Raw genomic sequence first — 22,131 nt, 5'->3', positions numbered from 1 at the left:
TAGACTTTGAGCTTTTCAAAAGCAGGGACTAGTTGGCTTTGTTTTTTTTTTTAATTTGTTTGTTTGTTTTTTAGTATTTCTTTGTATCCTTAGGGCTTATAAGGCACCAACCTCGGTATATAGTAAGGACTTAACAAATGCTATATGACTTGACTTGCCCCTAGAGAACTAGGGATTAGTGTGTTGCACCTGAAGACAGATGATATGATAAAAAGGGTACTCAAGATCCGGTTCTATCCTTTACTAGTGAGCAAGTGATTCTGAGCAAGTTCCATAGTACTTCAGAGCCCTAGTTTCCTTTTTCTTCAGATGAAGCTAAAATATTTTAAAGCAGCTAAGAGGCATAATGAACAGAGTACAGGCCTTAGATACTAGGAGGACCTGAATTCAAGTCTATCTTCAGACACATACTGGTTGATTGATCCTGGCAAGATTCTTAAGCCTGTTTACCTCAGTTTCTTCATCTATGTAAATGAACTTGAGAAGGAAATAGCAAACCATTCCAGTATCTGCCAAGAAAACCCTAAATGGGTCAGACAGGACAGGACAGAACTGAAATGACTTGACACAATAATACTTCAACTATCTATGTCATAACATTGAAGTGTTTGTAAAGTATAAAATACTTTGTTTTGTTAGTTTGTAAAGTTAAATAAATGTAAGCATCACTATTGGTTATAAATCTGCTTACTGCCATAAAACTCCATCTTTTTAACACCAACAAGATGAGGAAAATGTCATCAAGAGTACTAATAGCTCATATTTAATTAACTCTTTGCAAGATTCTCCCAGTGATAAAATATGACTTCAGATCTGGGAATTTTGGATAAAGTATAGAAGGAGCATATTCATGTAGCAGGGTAAGATGACACTGAACACTGGATGCTGATCTCCTTCAACACAGGAAATTTAGAAGTCTTAGGGAGGGACTCTGAGTGAGTGTTTAACTGAGAACCCATGAACCTGGAATGCTATATGTCTTTATACTTTTTTTTAAACATTATTTTGAGAAGGGGTCTATTCATAAGCTTTACCAAACTGCCAAAATGGTCCATGACAAAAAATTTAAAGAATCTTTGAATTAGAAGAAAACAGTTGTTCTTGTGTTCAACACTTCATATCCCCATTTGGGAGTTTCTTTGCAAAGACACTGAAGTGTATTTTCCTTTTCCATTTCTTTCTCCAGCTCATTTTACAAATGAGTAAACTTAGGGAAACATCCTGAAGTGATTTGCTCAGTCACACAGCTAATATAAGTGTCTGAGACCGAATCTGAACTCATGAGGATGAGTCTTCATGATTCCAAGGTTCAGTGCTTTATCCACAATGACACCTAGATGCTAAGAGGAAGATTAGATTAAAAACAAACCCTGGAGAAAGACTATGGTCTGTTAGTTGGGAAGTAATGGAGAGAATAAATGATGGTGAGACATTCCAAAAGACAGAAGTAGTTTCATACAGGAGAGTTCTTGTGATCCAAGGGTGGGTTGATAAGTGTTAACAAGCAGCATTCCATTATATATAAAATACAACTACAAAAAAAAAACTTTAAAATATAATCTATTATTAACATTGTCTTTATTATTTTCATAAGTTTAGGCCAAACTAAAAAAGTTGAATTAAAACCCTGATTACCAAGGTCTAAATAATGACACTAAATATTTAACAATATGTTTTTTTAAGCTGGTAGAAATAGGTTCCAGTATATGTGGGCATACAATTCCATTGATGTAACTTAGAGTGTCTATAAGGGTTTCTCTGATCATACAGTTTCTCTGAGGACTCCAGAAGTATGCAAAGCTGAGGACATTATCTTAACATCGTTGAATGCCTGATTTTTATCTCATGTTATACAGATGACTTATCTTAGGTTTTGGTTTGTTTTTGTTTTCTTAAATTCCCCTGCAATTCTTCATTTCTACTATAAGATAAATAAGTATTTCTGAAGTAGGGACCAAACTAAGCTACCTATTTTGAGATGATGATCGCACTGCAATTTTGGCTCAGAATGGAGAGTCAATGTTGTTTCCATTTCAGCATGTAGGATGTCAAATGGCCAATTGTGATCTTAAAATAAAGAACTTGGCTTTGGAGTGGGTGTAACTTAATGTCTAGGGATGATGATAGTTACTGAAGAATAACTAGAGCACGGCCAATGGAAAGAACCATACGTGGAAAATGATCTGTGTTTCAGTCCGCGCTCTGCTTCTCATGGATTTTCCAATCTTTGGCAAATATCTTCATCTTTCTTATTTGTTGTCGACTCTAGAGGTTTCAGCTTCCTTATTTGAGAAATGAGTGTATTGGGTTAGACATAAGGCTTCTTCAACTATAATATTGCAAATGATGAGCTTCTAACATTGAAACCCAATCCACATCAGTCACAAGGCCAAAAAGATTAAAATTTTTAGCTTTTTATCTCTTTCCAAGCTCCATTCCTTTGAGGAACAATATGGTATGATCAAACTGTACTTGTAGAATAAAGATTTGAATTTGAGTTCTTTTGCTGCCATTTATTGACTTTATAGAAAGAGATGGGAATTCAGGAATCTTCTGTAGTCAACTCTTTCTACCAATGTAGGTACCAGGGGACAACGAGCTTTTTTTTTTTTTTTTTTTTTAAATTGGTTATTCACACTGGCTTGACTGAACCAAACTAGAATCAGTATACCACCACCAGTAAAGAGAAGTAAAATAATTAGAAGACTTTTTTTATTTGGCAGCAAATGGTTATTTGTTCAGTCATGTCCTACTTTGTGACCCCATTTGGGGTTTTCTTAACAAAAATACTGGAGTGGTTTGTCATTTCCTTCTCTAGTTCATTTTACAGATGAGGAAATTAAGGCAACCAAGAGGAAGTATCTTGCCAAGGATCACACAGGTAGGAAGTGTCTGAAGCCAGATTTGACTCATGAATCTTCCTAACTCCAGGCCCAGAATTGTATCCATTGTATCACCTAACTGCATGTAGATGGAAAATATAAATGTTTTATTTGTAGTAAGATTCTACATATAGGCACCCAGGTTAGTACCAGAGGGTATCCAGTGCCCGATGGCTACCTATCATCACCACCCTATCTCAACTACATGGAGATCATATCATATGCCCTTAACAAGTCTCCCTGACTCTAGGCCCAGCACTCCATTCACTGCACCACCTTTCTGCCCATTGTTTTCATCCAATATCATCATTTCATTGTTTTTACTCACATGGGGCTTTCATGTTGTATGGAACACCTTAGAGAAGACTACTTCTGTTGATGAAGATGGGAACCAAGTAAGAACAATGAAAGGATGAACGATTTGCCCAGTGTCACATAGCAGAGATTAAACTTTATCCCAGTACAGTTAGGTGGCACAGTGGGTAGAGTACTGGGCTTAAAATCAGGAAGATTCATCTTTCTGAGTTCAAATCTACCCTCAGATATTTCCCAGTTATGTGACCCTGAACAAGTCACATAACCCTATTTGCCTTAGTTTCCCCATCTGCAAAATGAGCTGGAGAAAAAAATGGCAAACTACTCCAGTATCTTTGCCAAGAAATCTCAAATAGGATGGCAAAGAATTGGACGTGACTGAAGTGTCTGGACAACAAAGCCTTGATCTCCAAGGCTTTCTGCTTCTGAGGTCCTTATCTACCTGTCTCTAGCTTGCAGACAACACTAATAATGAAAATAACAATAATAATGATATGGATGATGATGAAAATAGGAAATAGGAAACTACAATATTGGGGACTGAATCTGTAGTGAACTTTTCTTTCATTTCCCTAGCCTCCCATGATGTACAAAAAATAAAAGAAAATAAAAATGTAGCAATGACTCTGGGTCTATGGTTTTAAGTACCAGTTCTGTCACTTACTGCTACTTAGTAGCTGAACTGCAACTCGAACAAGATACTATTTTTGTATTCCTTCATTTGATTCTCAGCTTTATTCAAACGGGATAATGCTTGAAAGACAAAAGAAAGACAAAAGAATAGAGCAATAGTGGCACTCATTACAAAGCAACCATGCCTAGTTTCCCACAATAAATACTTTCTTGAGCAAATTAGGTGTAAACAGATGTGGGTCAGCAGAATCACACACATATTTGGGGACTGCTGCTGCATTATTACAAGAGTAACCTTTTTATAAAGAAAAGGGTTGTTTGTCTTGGTAAACTGATCAGTCTCTCCCTAGTTAATCTATTTAGTGAATTAGGATTTTCTTTCTTTAGGGACACATTTTTCTGAAGGCCAAAGGAGGGCAGTTGGGTTGTAGCAGTGAAAATTCTATCTTTGGTCCTAGTCACATCCTAGAAGTCATCTGCCACATGTAATTACAGCCTTTTGAAAACAGCCAAATCCTGAACTTTTATTTTGAGATTACAGGCATCCCACAGAGACAGCTCCTGCTTTGTTCAGGTGTGGGCTCTGGCTGTTTCTGAGGGAGGTGGAAGCCACAACCTTATTATAGATCCAAGCCCAAGGGCAGTTCTAAGAACTCTACCCAAAGATAGTTCCAAGAACGCCAAGCATGCTTTCAAGTTTTCTTCCTAGTTAATGGTCAGATGTTCCATTTTAGTTCTCTAAGTGAAGGCATGTGTGTGGGTTTTCGGAAAGCAGGGGGCAGGGTCCGTGCTAATAATGTAATGAGGGGTCTTATATTCAAGATTAGTAGGGGCAGCTAGTGGAAAGAGGAAATAGTGGGGTGAGATCTGTGCATAGTGGGCAAGAGTTCTGGACTGAAATGAACATTCTTTTATTAGAAGTATAGCCAGAGATGACCTGATCCATTGGGACTGTCTGTGTTTAACCTGATATAAGAATTTTTCCCTTCTCATCTTCCCTTTCTGGCCTCCAAGGCAGCTCCAACCTGAAAAGCCCTTAATAACAATTTGAATTAAATGCTACTTTATCCTTCTCCTTCCCCTTTTGTTATTGTTCAGTCCTTTTTCAGTCATACCTTATTTTTCATGATCCTATTTGGGGTTTTCTTGGAAGAGATACTAAAGTGGCTTGCCATTTACTTCTCCAGAGGAAACTGGTAAAGTGACTTGTTCAGGTCACGTAACTAGTATTTCAGGCCAGATTTAAACTCAGGAACATGCATCTTTCTGACTCCAGGCCTGGCATTTTACCCACTAAGCCTCCTACCTCAACTCATTGAGTACTAACCTCTTAGAGTGAAAAGTTTTCTATGATGAAAACTTTTTCATCACAGAACTTAGAATGTTAAAGTCAAAAAGGACCTTAAAATAGAATATTATAACATAACATGCAATATAGAACACAGAAATAAAAGAAAGAACACATACAACTAAAAATAGAATGGCAGAGATGGGAAGGACCATAGGATACAAAATGTTAGGTTCTACAATAGGAGGCTCTCCTGGGTGGCATGAATATTGGGGGGAGGAGCTATGAAGAGAGCCGGAGAGATGAGGGGAGAAGACTATAACCATGGGGAAGCAGGCAATCTTGGAGACAAAAATTTACCAACTTAAAACACGGACCTTGGATATCAGAGTTAGAAAATATTTTAGAGAAAATATTTAGAGATCTAGAGATTTAGAGAGTGTTGACTATTCCACCAATTTAACAGTTAAGGAAGCTGAAGGCGAAAAAGGTTATATCACTTGCCCAAGAATACACAGAGAATAGGTGATGGAATCCAGACCAAAGTTATATTCTTCTGACTCTTAGCCTTATGCTTCTTTTATTGTATTGCCTCTTTCCAAAATCATTCATTGTTTAGAGTGTACTGCTAGGAACAAAATGTAATCTTGACCATAGTAATTGAAATTGAGGGGGTATTTTTAAAAAGCTTTTCAGATGGCATTTCCTATGACTTTATTCCTTCATGTATGACTCTGTTTTTTCCAATGAACTGTATTTGGAGATGCTGTGATTAATAAAGTTAAAAATGACTAGCGTAACACATTTGCATTTTCCAAACTTAATTTATTTGCTGTTCACATTGCCTTACAAACTGACTGTTCCCCAAAGTTATTTTTTTTAAACTTGGTTTCATATGAGGGAAATATTCAGAAATAAGAATAGAAGTAAAAAGAAGAACCATCAAGGAGTACAACCTGTTTCTACTTCTAGTTCATACCATTATGACACTGTTCTTCCAAAGTGTCAATATAGCCCCAAAAAGCAGAATTACAAAATATCATTAGTGTTGAAAAGGAGCCTGAAAGTCCCCATTTTCTAATCTAGGGATGTGTAGCTTTTTTTCCCCAAGTAATTCATCTGAAAAAAAAATTGGGCATTTTAGTGGATTCAATATGAGTTCACATGAACTAAATGATATTATAATGAAGAAGTTGAGGCAGACAGACTACTCTCAAAAAGTATGGTATCAGAGTTATATAGGTGGCAGAGTCTATCTTGATCTACCTTGCCTTGGAGAGACAACAATTGGGTTATGATCCTAGGTATCATTTTTTTTAAAAGAAGTTTGATAAACCTCTTTATCCGGTCTTTAACCGGATGGTCTTTAACCATCTGGATTTCTAGAGATAATCTTTCTGTACTAGGGACAACCATTGGCCTTTCCTTAGTCCTCAAATCTTTCTTGATGTCTCTGCAGTATTTACCATTATTAACTACTCTCTACTCCTATATATCCCTTGGCTCTCCCAATACGGCTCTTTTTCTCTTCCCTCCTACCTGACATCTCTTTCTTAATCTCTTTTTCTAGATCATATGCAAGCCAAGGAGCTGTTCTAAAATCTTTTCTTTATTACTCTATACATTTTCCCTTGGTGCCCTTGGGTTCCCACAGTTCAATAATTATATCTACAGAGATGACTCCAATATCTATCCACCTCCCTGTCCAATTCTGGTTTCTTGAGTTGCTATATTGCCACCTGCTCATTGAAAATTTCAAAATGTATATCCTGTACGCATCTCATTCAATATGGACAAGACAAAATAGATGATAGATCCATATAGATAATCCTACATTCCTTCTAGAAACAAATATTTGCAATCTCAGTCAGGGTCTTCCTCAACTCTTCACTCATCCTTTCAAACCTATATATTATCAATAGTCAAGAATTGCCAATTCTATTTCTACAATATTTTTCATATGCATTTCCTTCTTTACAGTCATATATGCCAAGCTCTTATTTAGACTATTTCAATATCAAAATTAGATTCACTACATCCACCCTCCCTTTTTCAATTTATCTTTAACAGAGTTGTTAACTTAATATTCCTAAAACACATATAACTAAATAACTTTCCTACACCAAAGCTTCCAATGACTTTTTATCAAGTGTGCAGCTCTAAATGGCTACCTGATTGGTAAATTATCAACACAAGCATTTATACCTTGGCTATTGCTATACATCAGGACTTTAATTAATTGTTTGGTTGATTTTCTAGATTTAATAAAGCCACAAAGAAAATGCTAAGAAAGCACACCAAATTTAAAAGTGTGTCTAAACCATTGTTAAACATTTACCAGCACAGCCTTGCTCCCTATTATTTTTTAGCATAAACTACAAATATCTCTGGTATTTAAAGACCTTTGCGAGCTGTCACCAGCCTACCTTAACTGTATTATTATAAATTTTGTCCCTTCACACTCTCTATCTAAGGAAACCATCCTTACTATTTCCCAGACATGACATTCTACTACCCATCTTTTTGCCTTTGAATAGGTGTATATCATAAGTAGGAAGAACCTTTCTTTACTTCATCTCTCAAATGTAGAACCCTTAGCTTTCTTTAAAGTTTTGCTCAAATACCACCCTCCTACATCAGGCCTTTTCTAATTCTCTAAGCTGCTTTTTCTTCTCCCCATAGTGTCTTGTAATTTACATATAAGACTACTTGATTTTTGGTCCTCTTCAAGAACAAGGAGAAACAACAACACAATTTTTCCACAAATAGAATGTAAACTACTTGACCATAACTGTTTTCATTGTTTTTTTTTTTTTGTTTTGTTTTGTTTTGTTTGTATTTGTATCCACCACATCTTGTGAAGACTTGGCACATAGTAGACATTTAGAAATATTTGTTGATTGATTATGTCATATGAATGAACGAAAAATCATTTTTCGAGCTTTTCTGGGAAATAAAATATAAACAAGCAAGAGAGTCCCTGCCCTCAAACAATTTGCATTGTTAAGTAAAGGGGAGCTAGAGAATGAGGCAACATGGAGTAAATGCATGGTATCATGATTTGGAAATGGAGCAGAAACATTTTTCTTTCTTTCTTTGTATTCCTAGCACTTAGCACAGTGTCTAGAAAATAGCAGGGTGTTTAATAAATGCTAGGTGACTGATTGAATGGTAGCCTGATTTCAGGCAAGTGAGGCACAGAGAAGACTCAAAGGAGCTGTACAAAAGTTCCAAAAGATTGACCAGTGGACTATTTGCAAAAAATAGACAAGGTGGCAACTTGGAGACAAAGGTTTCAAATCCCACCTCTGGGTGTGAAATGTGGGCTAATCGCTTAATTTCTTAGTTTAATTTTCATTATCTGCAAAATGTCAGCAATAATGGCTGTAATGTCAGCCTCACAAAGTTATTAAGAGGATCAAATGAAGTAATCTGTCGGTATGTTTAATTCATTGGGGGAAAGTCATAACATGTAGAAATCACTTCTGTCACATCCACTAGTGAATGATAGTTGAGTGGCAAATACATTGACTAATATGAACTGCTAGTCTAGCAAATTTTTCCATTTCAAGAGACCAAATTAGAACTCTTTTATCATGAGGAAGATGTAATTGCATGAGAGCCTAGAACCAGAAATAAGAGAGAAGAGGAAGCTTTGGGCATAGCCGATTCCTTAGAAAAGAACTAAGAGAAAGACAGTTAATCAATGAAAGTGGGGAGGGGCCAGGACTGATAATATTCAGTCTTGTTTCATTGAGATCTGCATTGAAGTTCTGGGTTTAAATTCTACCCATTATAAAAATTATAATTTCTATATGTTCCCCTCCCACACTTTTTTATAAATTAAGAAATACATTTCATTAACACTTTTTGTTTATAGCTAGGTCATTGGGGGGAGGGTATTGGTTATTTTAAATACTTGTAAATTTCCCTGGTGGGTAAATCAGATGGGACCCTGAAAAGGAACTGGGGGCACTAAAAACCAGAAAATGATCCCAGAGGTCAGGCTTTGAGGCTCTCATATATGGAGGAAAGGGATAGGGGGAAATTCAGAATGTTCCATTATTTGTTGTTCATTTGTTTTCAGTGATGTCTACCTCTTCACAATCCCTTTTGTAATGGTTTGCTATTTCCTTCTCCACTTATTTTACAGATGAAGAAATTAAAGCAAGTGGGGTTAAGTAACTTTCCCAAAAGACACCACTACTCACTAATTATGGGACCTCAGGAAAGTCATTTAATGTCTCTGTGTCCTGTTTCTTCCTCTACAAAATGAATGCATTGGACCAACTGATCTCCAAGCTCATGTTGCATTATTCTTCTCTTAGATACTTCCTGTTGCAGCCAAATTCACTTTTTCATTCATTCTCCCTTTCATCCTGACATTTCCTTCCCTTTATCATTCATTCACCTCAACACAAGCCTTACTCATTGCTCCCTGTTGAAATATTTCTCTTCTTCAAGTACAAACTCAAGCAAACTTTCCTCTAAGAAGCCTATATTGCTTTCTTCAGCTAAAAATATTCTTTCCCTTTTTTAGTTTTTTAAAAACATGTTGTCCAGATTTCTTCTTTTCCTTTATTTCACCATCCCTATCTATACACATACTTCTTATCCCTTCATTACATTTTAAGGTCCTTAAAGTCAGAGAATATCATTTTTCATCTATATATACTTAATGCTTAGCATGTGGCTTGATACCTTTCTATCTGACATTTAACTAAAACATTTTGTATGTGTTTTCTCCTTAAAATGTGAGTTTTTTTTAAGAATGGGGGCTATCTGAATTCTGTATTTGCATCTCCATTGCTTAGCATACTGCTTTGCATTAGGGCTTAATAAATGCTTTTTGATTTATTCATCCACAAAGCAGGCAAATGACAAAGGTTTCTTGAACTGAATTATGTCTAAGGTCACTTATATACTTATAGTCTATAATTCTATTTAATGTCTCTAAACCTCAGTTTCTACATTTGTAAAACAGATTCAATAACCCCCTTGCCTATTTTACATGAGGCTTTTGAGAGGAACAAGTGAAATAATGGATTTATAGTTCTTTAAAATTGTAAAACCTTGTACAAAGATGAAGAATTATTTATACATGTCTTTATCTTTTGGATTAGATTTCTCCTGAACAAGTTTAAATAATGAGATTTGAGAGAAGCACAAAAAACAGGAAAGATACCATTAAATTTTATAGTTTCTCTTCATCTTATGCTCCACCAAGTTCTTTTTGTCTCTTCTTAGTATCTCTTGGTTGCCTGCTACTTGATCCATAGTCCATTCTGTTAGTTGCATGCTACCATGCATTCCTCTATGGGATGCTCTATGCAGGGGTGCTCAAACTTTTTAAATAGGGGACAGTTCACTGTCCCTCAGATTGTTGGAGAGCCAGACTATAGTAAACACAAAAACTTTGTTTTGTGGGCCTTTAAATAAAGAAACTTCATAGCCCTGGGTGAGGGAGATAACCATCCTCAGCTGCTGCATCTGGCCCACGGCCATAGTTTGAGGACCCTTGCATGGGATTCTCTATGGGATAAAGTTTCATTTTGATAGTGGGTTTTGAAGAACAGTCAAAAATCCTTCATTTGAATCCCTGCTAACTTTGATCAAGTCACATCTATTTGAGTTGTAAAGGGTAAATAAAATAACAAAATTATTTAGTAACTAAAATAAGGGTGAATAGACAAAGTATCAATTATCTCTGGGAAAGAACCCTTAATGAAATCAACATTTGCAAATGTAGGGAAGTATTTGATGAAAGAAATGGTTATTTTAATATTCATTTTACCAGAAAAAGGAATTTATTATAAACATCTACACATTTGTTTCCTTGAGGTAGCAAGGTGATACAGTGGGTATTGATTGGAGTCAAGAAGAATTGAGTTCAAATTTGACCTTGAACATTTATTAACCACATGAACCTAGGCAACTCATTTAATCTCTGTTTTTCTCAGTTTCCACAACTGTAAAATGGGAAAATAACTGACTTTGTTGTGAGGATCAAATGAGATAACATTTGTAAAGTGATATGTATAGATCCTGGCACATATTAGGAGCTAAATAAATATTTATTTCTTTCTCCTTCCTTCCTATCCAAAAAAATTTCTAGACTGAAAGTAGAGACATGCCAACTATACTTATTGTATGCCCCTGAGTATGGTACACAATGTTCTTCACACAAAGCAGGCACTTAATACATATTTTGTTGAATGGATAAACTTGACAAAGTTGTTATTGATGTTTCAAAAATCTGACATAATCTCCTTTAATGCTCTCTCTTGTAAGTTAGAAAGGCAATCATTAGATATGATCTGTTAGAATTAAATATCCTTCCCTATTGAATTTAATATCTATATTTATTCACATAATTTAATGTAAGTTTTCATAATTACCTTCAAAGAGGAGAGTTTTTGATCTAATATCCTAAAATATAATTCAAAAATTCAGTGAAATTGACTAAAGGAACCCAGAATTGCTAAGGATTTAGACATCTTGGATAAGAAATTGAAGATAAGAGAGACACAGATGGTATTTTCATCATCACTTCCCATAGAAGGCAAGGAATTCAAAAGAGAAAGGAAGACTTGTGGAGTGAATAGGTGACTTAGAGAATATCTGAGGATGCAATTGATATTTCTGGAAAATATTTTCAAATATAGCAATTCCAGGTTTCTCACCAGGAACACAAGGTACCACAAAGTGTATTTGACTGGACTCTTTCAAACTTATATGAAAAAAGCTATAAATTAAAAAGAAAGAGTTTAGTGTAAACTCCATATATATGTTCACAAAACTAGATATTGTAGACCAGAGGTTCTTAACTCATTTTCTTTTTATGAATGGATTTCAGGGTGGGGGGTGCTTAAAAATAGAAGGGAAAATAGAGAAAAATACATCTTAATTTTCACTAACTACCAACTGGAATTTAGCATGCACTTTAATTGTAAATATAGCCAACAAACATTAATGAGAAAGGGCTCATAGGCTTTACCAGACTGCCAAAGGACTCCATAATACCAAATAAAACAAACAAACAAACAAACAAAACCCCTGGCAAACTTAAAAGCTATTGCAATAGACAGTAGATAAAAGTAGGAAGGATAACAATAGAAAAACCAAGAGTTTTATGGTACATGAAATCAAATAAAGGAGCCAGAAATAAAACCTACATTTTCAAAAATATATGCATAAATGCACAAAAGGAAAAAAGGTAGACTATACAGTTTAATATGAAGACAATTTGATCTTGTAAGTATCACTGAAACTGGGATGGATTACAACTCATGACTAGAATGTGATTATACATTATACAAAAGAAACATGTAGGTGGTTTTGGAAGATAGACAGGACCTAGAGCAGGGAAGTATTGTAGAAAACATTGGCAGAATTATAAACATTATAGCATCAGAGTATACTACTATCCAGATGGACTAAGAGATGTAATTAATGAGGAGTTTGGGAAACAGAATACAGACCACAAATGTGCCATGGAGATATAATATAGTTGTATGGAAGTAGAGGAGAGACAATCTTATTTGTCCAGAATCTACTGAAGTTCTCTCTCTCTTAAAATCAGGAGAACTAACAATTGAGTTACTTCCTTAATGATAATTTCATTCTTTGAATGTTGGAGGAACCGACAAAAGGAACATCTATTTTGGATCTTATTATTGTCAACAAGAAAGGACTAGATGCTTTTAGAAGGGTAGGAGTTGATTAAGTCAAAAAAACGACCACTCCAACACACTTAAAGTAACTAACAAGATTCTCTATTTGCCTTAAAAGGTATCAATATCTTTATGGAATCAAAGCCTTTAAATCATGATATTGAATGATTTCATTCAACAATCATGTCCCATGAATCTTTTATAAAATAGCAATATTATTTAGCTAGCTTGCCAGTTTAGTGGTAGAAACCATTATAAGAGAGAACTTTGATCTCCTCCATCCTCAAGTTCGATCAAAGGATTTGGAATTTTCTTCAGCATCCTAGCAGCATCCCTAGAACAGCAATGGCTGGTGGCAATGTCTACATGGAGAGTTGAAAAATACTAACTATACTGAGGAAAGACAGCTTAAGGATTCAACAAGGAGCCCAATAGAACTAAAAGAAACTTCATGAAAAGACTATAGAGGAGAGAAAAGGGATTCCAGCAAAATGAGTTCGAGTTATGGGTTATCCCCTTTAATACATCCACTCTAAGCTATAGCCTTCTTTTCCCTGCATTGTGTATGTACTTATGAGAGAGTTTTGTACCAACTGTTCTTGGCATATCATCTTAATAAGTATATGTTTTAAAAGGTAATTAAAGTTGACTAACACAGATGATTATGGGGGAAGCATGTTGGTACATGAGATTAAAAAAATTAGAGAAAAAGTGCCTTAGAATCTCTTAGAGTCCCAAGGTAAAAAGATGCCTTCTCCAAACCCAAAATACTAGTGCAGTAGGTATAAGAAATGACCTAAAATATTTGCTACAATAGGATGGGAAAAATAGGAACTTTGTAGAGAATTGTTCACTCCATTTCAAATTATATGTTAAAGAAAAGAAATAAAGCTAGATGCAGTCTGACACATTTCCTGGATTATGAAAGATCCTTATTTGTAAAATAAGAAGCTTGGGCTAAATGATTCTTGCGATTATAATTAAATATGAGCTATTATTATACAAGTGACCACTATCATAGAGAATGTGTGAGGATAGGCCTTCTCCCTGGCTGCTTCGGGTACATGCCTTGATAAAGAACATGTATACAAGAGTCTTCTGGTTGATCCCCACGTACATCTCTGTGCCTAGCCCCACCTCAGATCTCTAATATCTGAAACTATGGGATACCTCAAAGAAGATTAGCCTCTAAGCTAGTAAGTGGCCCATTCAGTGCCTTTGAAAGGAATGACTGTAGAATTTGGTAGGTCTATTATAGCTTCTTCCTTGGATCCCCACCAATCAGTCACCTGAGGTTTTTGCTCATACATGTCAGCAAAACATATGTTCTGTAAGAGAGAGTGAGATTGAATCTCAATCCCTGGAGGAATCTTCTGCTTTGTTTTCCATTTCCATGAGCATGGGCCACTGAATAGTGATCATGAGTGATGGACTTTTTAAGTCTGATGCTATCTCTAGAATTCCTGGGTTCCTCAGGGTTTACCCTCTGAATCAGCTCCTCACAGGAAAAGATGAGAGAATGAGTTATAAATGCAAAACTGGCCAGAAAATATGAATCCAAGTAAATATTTTGGATAACAGTTACAAAGAAAAATGAAGAACCTGGTATTTATATCATGCTTTAAGTGTTTGTCCATGTGTATTAAGGAATAATTGATATTTAAACATTGTTTTGTGGTGAAAGATATAATTGCTATACTGTAAGCTTATCTACTTGTACATTGAGTATTTTTCTAGAAGGGAACCTTTGATCATTTTTGAGGAAATCCTAAACATGAGCCAAACCTAAGCTCTGTTTTAGAGATTGTTCTCAGAGTATGATTCTAGGGTAGTACAACTTTAATGAGAAAGAAAGTGAGAGAAGACTTTAACTCCCCTATTTGGAGTCACAGTCCTTCTGAAATGAACTCATGGGTCCACATGAACACTAGAATTAAAATGTTTTAGCAAGAGGGCATCTCCAGCCTTTGGGTTCAGGTCTTTACATTTCATTATACCTTGCCTCTGTACCTCTCAAGAAAAGAATATTTCTGATTACTCCTTTCAAATGGTCAAGCCATCTTGAATTATGTTTAAGCAGAACATCCACAAAAACCCAATAATAAGCTATTATACAAACAAAAATCCTGCTGGAATGAGACTTAGAATCTGACAGCTCTGTGGAGCCTACACCAAGCCAGAAACTTTTCTCCCTGCATATATGTGGAACACATCCAAATGCTGAATTCCTTTTTGGTAACTGAAAGCACAGATGGTCTAGTCTCAGACATATTCCTATTTTGCAACTCTTGTGGTTTCAAATCATAGTGGTGAATGCAGATCTAAAAACATCATGGCTCTAATTCTATGTTCAGAATATCTAATAGAGTCAGAAGATGCTCAGTGTGTTTGTGTTTGAGAGCCTGTCTGCACGTGCAAGAGCACACGCTTAAACAAAGGGAGTAGAATTTCATTTTGTCTTTGAGCAATTCAGACCCTAGCTAGTGCAATGCTTAAGTCAGTCAGGATGGGTACACTCTCAAACTGAAATATTTGTAACTTTTCTCAGTATTCGTATGGCTTAAAAAGCACTAGATTTGGAGGTACCAAATCTCAGAATCTTAAATTTTATTGGAAATGACTTCAGTAGCTATATCATACATAAATAGAAATCCTTTTTATTATATACATGACAAGATCATCTATAATATATCTAATAAAGTCATCTATAACCTATGTGACAAGGTATATTAACCTGACAAATAAATCCAGCCTTACTTAAAGACTTCCAATGAGGGGTCCCTCTATTTTTTTGACATTAAGTTTCCCTAACTAGCCCAGCAGCTAGGGCTTTGCGAGTCCTATCCCAATACTAATAACACAAAAGCTTTGTATTTCCAACTTGAGCTGTTTCACCCTTCTATAGGCAGCCTGATGTCTCTCCACTCTTGAGAGTTCACCATCATGGCAGCAGACTTAGTGCATAAACCTACAAGCTTTAGGCCTACCGCAGAACTTTCAAACTCAAAGGATCCATCAGCCTTAGTGTCCTTCAGTAATAGGGATTTACATGAATGGGCCACTATGCCTGAGGGATGCAATACTTCTTGAGGAAGTCCCTTCCACTTTTGCACAACTCTAATTATTGAAAGTCAGAGTACCTGAGTTTGAATCTCAGGCTCTGATATTTACTACTTGAGAAAGTCAATTCTCTTTGAATCTGATGTCCTTTTTTGTTTCATTGGATCATAAGATTATAAATTTCTTAGAGGAAATCCAGTCCAAACTTAACATTTTAAACACATGGCAACTGAGACCAAGAGCTAAAGGGACTTTGCCCCAAATCTCATAAATAGTAAGTGCCAGAGACTGGATTTACACCCAGATTTTCTTAACATCCAATTCAATGCATTTTCTATTGTGCATGTTCTATTGTGCTCCTTCCCTGAATCTACCTAGATCTAAATACTATGAATATCCCAAGGAGCTCTGTTGGGGAATGATATTAGTCAACTTGTAGTCCCATCACCTCTAAATCAAGAAGTATGGTCATTCTACAATCATAGATCTAGAGTCCTTAATTTTATATATGTGGGGCCTAGGGCCTAGAAAGGTTGACTAGATTTATACAGTTATTAAGTTTCTCAGGCAGGTCTTCCTGATTCCAAGGTCAACATTCCATCTAACATGGCACATTGCCTCATAAACTGTTTTTAATGGTTCAAGTGGATTTGCTTTGATAGGAACAAGAGTGCTAAGACCCTGGGTCAACTTAGTGATAACACTAAGTTAAAAATAATGTCCTCTTACAGTGGGCAATGGTCTGGCTCTATAATCACAAATTTTGGAAGGTATCCTAGCACAATTTCCTCAGCTGGTAATTAAAACTTTCCTTGTAATTTCTGGAAATCTGATGCATACATCTTCACCACAAGTAGAGTGAGGAGCTGATAGTTGTCCTTTAGATGTTCAATTTAACCTGAAGCAGATTTTATATCAATGCCCAAGATAATTCTGCTTCCAAAACCAGGGTCATTCTCCGAGATTGACAGTGTTGGCATCCAGTAAAGCTTATCTTGGCAAATTTTTGATACTATTCAGAGGTAGTATTTAGTCACGTTTTGTGGGACTTGTAGGCATTACTATGCATCTGGGCATATGGGATAAATGTAGCTTTTTCTTGAGGGCCATGGCTTACCACAATGACCTTATGAAGAAACTATTTTACAAATGGTAATTAGACCAGTCTTTTCTGCAAAAATGAAGGAGGGAGAACACAGAATTATAGGACCACACATTTAAAACTGGGAGAGACCTTAGAGGCCATCTATTCCAACCCCATATTTTACATTAACCTGGGCTTATCTGGGCCTGTCTAGATCATCAAACATGGAATTGCCCTGAAAAGACTTTGGAACAGATTAGCAACATGGTGGCTTCTGTATCCCCTAGAACATAGGTAGGGCTAGTCCCCATTGATTGGCTGCCTTCATCTTTAAAACTTACAAAACTGAGCTAGTTGCTCTGTTTATGGCTCTCAAAATAAAGATCCCAATTCACTCAAAGTACAAAAGCCATGGATTAAACCAGTGAGAGGAAAAGGACTTCCTTTCCCTGCTCTCCTTCTTTTACTCCAGGTCTGATCTAAGAAATGGACCTGGAGATGTTAGTTCCTGTTCTATATTGTTTATCCTCAATTTCAGGTACTGGGATGATCCTGATGGGACTAGAGTTCAAGTCATTGATTGGATTACAGATGGGATGGAGGATCCAGCCAATCTGTCATGGAAGCCTCTAGAAGTCAAGATTCTGGGTACTTGACCCCAAGGAGTGGTTTGTGACTTAAAACTGGGACTGTCCACTTTAGATTGTTAAGATATGGCCCCATACTCCTCCCATCCACTTCCAGCATTCCTCCTATTCAGACTGAGGTACAAGGGAAGAGAAGTATTGTGCCTCCCATACACTGGGGGAATAAGTTTGTATATTTGTGATTATATTTTTGGAATAAATATTTCTTTGTAATAGTTAATCCCCTAGTGACTAAATAGACCTGGAATGCAAGGAATCACTGCTATACTTGGGAGATACACTGTAAGTGAGGGTCTGGAGTTATGCATAGAGAGCTTTAAACCTTTAAACCCCTTTTAAGAGTATCAGAGAACTCTGGGGTTGGGGTGAAATCTAACCTGCCTGGCCTTTCAGGCAATGAGGGCCATACTCATTTGTGTCAGGAAACTAAGGTCTGGAGAGGCTGTGAATTGCCTAAGCTAAACAAAGCCACTTCCCTCAATATTTATACCATCTAGGATCAAGTCATCATTTTTACTTGTCTGGAATAACACCATAGTTTCAATCTTGCCACCCTAATCTCTCTCCCACACTGATAACATTTAATATTCCCCTGCCCCAATTTGACTCTGCTTAGTAACAAAGAAAGTTGGATTAGAATATTGGTTGTGTTTCTTTTTTTTATGTGAATTTAGGCAAATTTGAAGACCTCAGTTTCTTGTAAAAATGAAGGGAATTGTACTAAATTAATTCTAAAGTTTAATGAGGTGATGCAGTAACTCAGGAAGAGATGGATTCAAATATAATAACCTCAGGCACTAAGTAATTGAGATCCTAGGCAAATCATTTAATTGTTTGTTTCAATTACCTTAACAGTACAACAGAGATAATAACATACCTAACTTTGAAGGATTATTGTGAGGATCATACGAGATAATATTTGTAAAGTGCTTAATACAGTACCTGACATATAGTAAACACTATGCAAATGTTTATTCCTTTCCTATCTCTATGGGAATGTATGTAAATATATTACATATACTTTTTCCTAACAGAGCCCATTTTAAGTACGTTGTTATATTGGGGATTATACATTTAAAGGGTAGTAGGAGATGGCAGTATTATTATTTCTGATTTTGGGTTGCAGCTCAGCCTTTACTGAATATATCTGACACTAATTTTTAATTCTCATTCTCTCTCTCTCTCTCTCTCTCTCTCTTTCCTTCTCCCCTTCTTTCCTTCTTCCCTCCTTCCCTTCTTCCTGCTCTCCTTTTCCTCCTTCCCTACCTCCTGAATTTTTTCCTTCCTTCCTCCCTCCCTCCCTTCCTTCCTTCCTTCCTTCCTTCCTTCCTTCCTTCCTTCCTTCCTTCCTTCCTTCCTTCTTCCCTCCCTTCCTCCTTCCCTCCCTCCCTCCCTCCCTTTCTTCCTTCTTTCCTTCCTCCCTCTCTCCTTCCCTCCCTTCTCATTCTCTCTCTCTCTCTCTCTCTCTCTCTCTCTCTCTCTCTCTCTCTCCAAGCTTCATTCCTTATTTAGAAATAAATAGTAACACAAAATTCTAAAATTGGTAAGGTTTGGATTCAGGGTTTCCTTAGCTTCCTTCTTTGCTTCCCCCCTTTTTTTTTTTTTAATTTATCTTTATCTCAGGGACAAAGATAGGGCTTAAGAAAATCTCCCGAATTTATAAGAACTAAAGCATTTGTACTATTAGTGGCAGATAATGGCTTACTACTACTCCCTCCAGAATAAAATTTACATTATAACAAGAACTTTCAGTGCTCAGATTCAAAGGTGTTAATTTGTATAAGAATTTCCAAAAGGTTAATGGATCAAATAGTTTTGATCATTCAAAACTTCAAAAGGCACTTCATAGTGCCTTTTATATGTCTTCTAAAGAAGGGATATACTAAAGCCAACTTTAACTAGACAATGAAAGTTGATGGCTAAATTTTCAGAATTATGACAACATGCTAATAATGCAAATTAAACTTGAAGGTGATTTCCGTATACTATCAACCCTTGCCCCTCCAATCCTTGCATCTGGTTATACTTAAAGATTTATCATCTCTCTTCTCTGTGTAGTTGAGATTTGAACATGGTCTATCTCATTCCCAAGTCAGTGTTCTTTCTACCTCTCTACATTGCCTTATTAGAGGCTGAATATGAAGTGGTCAGATTCTCTTATTTCTTCTAGCATGGAGAAAACCTTTCTTCCCTTTTCCTATTTGAAATATGCTGAAGTTAAAAACAAAGTATTATTAGGTAAACTGGAGAGAATATTTGCTCAAAAAGAAAGTGCAAATTTTTACAAAGATATAGCATTCTTTATGCATTTATATCCTGTCCAATCTTGCCTGGGAGCCTTGATTCCTCACCTGTAAAAACACTGCTAGAATAGAAGATATCATCCCAATGGATCTTTGATGTGAGGAATACTCCATTTTAGGGAGCAAGAAAATTCTTCCAGAGAGTTCATAGATGTAAAATCAAAGAAAGCTCATAAGTCATAGAATAAACAGAAACCTAGAGAGAGTAAGTAATTTGCCCCACAAACACATAGGTGTTTTTGAACTCAGATCCTCTGTCCCTTTGGACAATAATTTTATCACTGTACCATAAACAAGGCTCCACTTTGTTATCCCCTTGCCCACAATACAAAAATTCATTATTGTGTCAGGTAGTTTAAAAAAAAAATTTCAATTCAATAAAATGGTAGAACAAAGAAAATCCCAGGTGGTACTAGTTTAGCTCATCTTCTAAGATTGTTTCAAGATTATTTGAGAGTTTCTGCAACTAAGCCCTCTGGGATGGGGTCTGAGTTGGATCTGTCTTATATTGATTTACACTTCAGAGAGAGAACAGTATTCCTTTAACTTAATCAGAGAGAACAATATTCCCATTACAATGTGTCATCATGGCCTGGAAGGGCTTCTGAAGTCTGGAAGGCTATACCAACATGGCACAAACCCTGGAAGGCCCCATCACACTGGAATGTTCCCCAGGATAAGCTTAATGATATTTCTCTCTTATCTAGGGACCAACCTAAAAGCTCAAAGGAGCAAAACATTAGAATGCCTATTAGGGAATATGTGCATATGTACAAAGTTATATGTATATGTATATATGAAATATATAGCTATACACATATATGTGTATAAATAAACATATATACATACACACATATATACAAATATGTATCTTTATATATGTCCATATGTCACAATAATTTAAATATTAGATTCTATTAAAGCATAGAGAAATGACAATCCACTCATCTCTATAGAGAGAATCCACACCACAGAACTCATGTCATCTTCTGAAATACTGCAGTAAATGAACAGTAATAATATGTGAAAACATCGTTCAAGTGCATTCTTATTCATCATTACTCAAAGTGGATTTCATGAGGTTGATTGACAAAAAGCCATAGGTAAATATTTAGTATTTAAAGATCGTTCAGGTTTAATAAGAGTATGGCACATTTGGTGAGCAGGAGACTTTCAAAGGGTTTGATACTACTTACCTTCCTCTACAAGGGGAGAGAGAAGAGCAGGTGGACATGCAGTAGGAACATCATTCTGAAAAACTAAATGAAAGAAAAGAGAAAGTGTTTTTTTTAGTAGACTGGTAGAAAGCTTTTGTTGTTCCCCTCCCATTAGCAGGAGTATTTCAGCATTTGGTAAACTTTTTTGGCCATAACAGCTGAAAGACTTGTTTCTACTTAGGCACACAGGAGTAATAGTGAGGTAAATGAATATCAGTCTCGATCTTTAAGATGTAAGAGAGATGTCTCAAACCTGAAATCTTAATTAATATAACTAGCAAGATGCTTTACACTTTGATAAGTTTATCAGCTGAGAATAACTCTTTGATTGAGTTATAGAAACATTCAGAGAGTCAAAAGTATAAACCGAGTGCAAGTTTCCTAAGAATCTTTCCTAAGAATCTTTATGGAATCCATCAATGAAAGTTTAAACTAGTTGCAAACAATTCCCAGTTGATTCAGTCTAACTAAGAACTTAGTAGAAATTGAATGAACTGAAATTAAGCCACATAGAACATATGGTATTATTGCCTGAAGAAATTCTCTTAGATTCAGCATATATAAACATATTAGTATCATTCTTCTGATGTGAAGTTAGTCATGTATAATCATTAGAATATTTTTTCCTTAGGAATATTGACTTGTACTAAGTCACCGTCTTTCTCATCTCTCCTTGTGTTTATAAGTTGGATTGTCAGGCACTATAATTGTCCCAATTATTTCCCCACTGAATAGATAGGATCTTGTGAATCTCTCCATAATACCTAGTTTTCTCCTTTACTTGTGAGACAAGGCAAAGAATAGCTAGGCTTAATTTACCCAGGAATTATTTTGATTAATCTGTAGAGTGAAATTCCAGATTGTGAATTTTAAGGCTGTGTATGTTCAAGAAGAGGACATTGAAACACTAACTTTGTGGATTGCCTGACTGCTTCAGCAAATATTGGCTGTAATACTATAAAGCACCAAAGCAGAACAGTGAATAAAGATCCAATTTCAAATCGAATGTCAGATATTTATTAGCTGTGT

At 35.9% G+C, this 22,131-nt stretch overlaps 1 protein-coding gene across 1 annotated transcript in view; it reads right to left on the bottom strand.

Annotated features, from left to right (window-relative positions):
• TG (thyroglobulin) overlaps positions 1-22,131 on the bottom strand; it is a 352,924-nt gene that overhangs the window by 165,999 nt on the left and 164,794 nt on the right. The window contains exon 35 of the mRNA XM_031947228.1: positions 21,082-21,144. Within this exon, the coding sequence (XP_031803088.1) occupies positions 21,082-21,144 (63 nt within the window). The remainder of the gene's footprint in view (positions 1-21,081; positions 21,145-22,131) is intronic.

This window comes from Sarcophilus harrisii, chromosome 1 (assembly GCF_902635505.1).
Source record: "Sarcophilus harrisii chromosome 1, mSarHar1.11, whole genome shotgun sequence".
Taxonomy (NCBI): domain Eukaryota; kingdom Metazoa; phylum Chordata; class Mammalia; order Dasyuromorphia; family Dasyuridae; genus Sarcophilus; species Sarcophilus harrisii.
The sequence above is the reverse complement of the archived record's forward strand: the minus strand, read 5'-3'. Positions and strand labels throughout refer to the sequence as shown.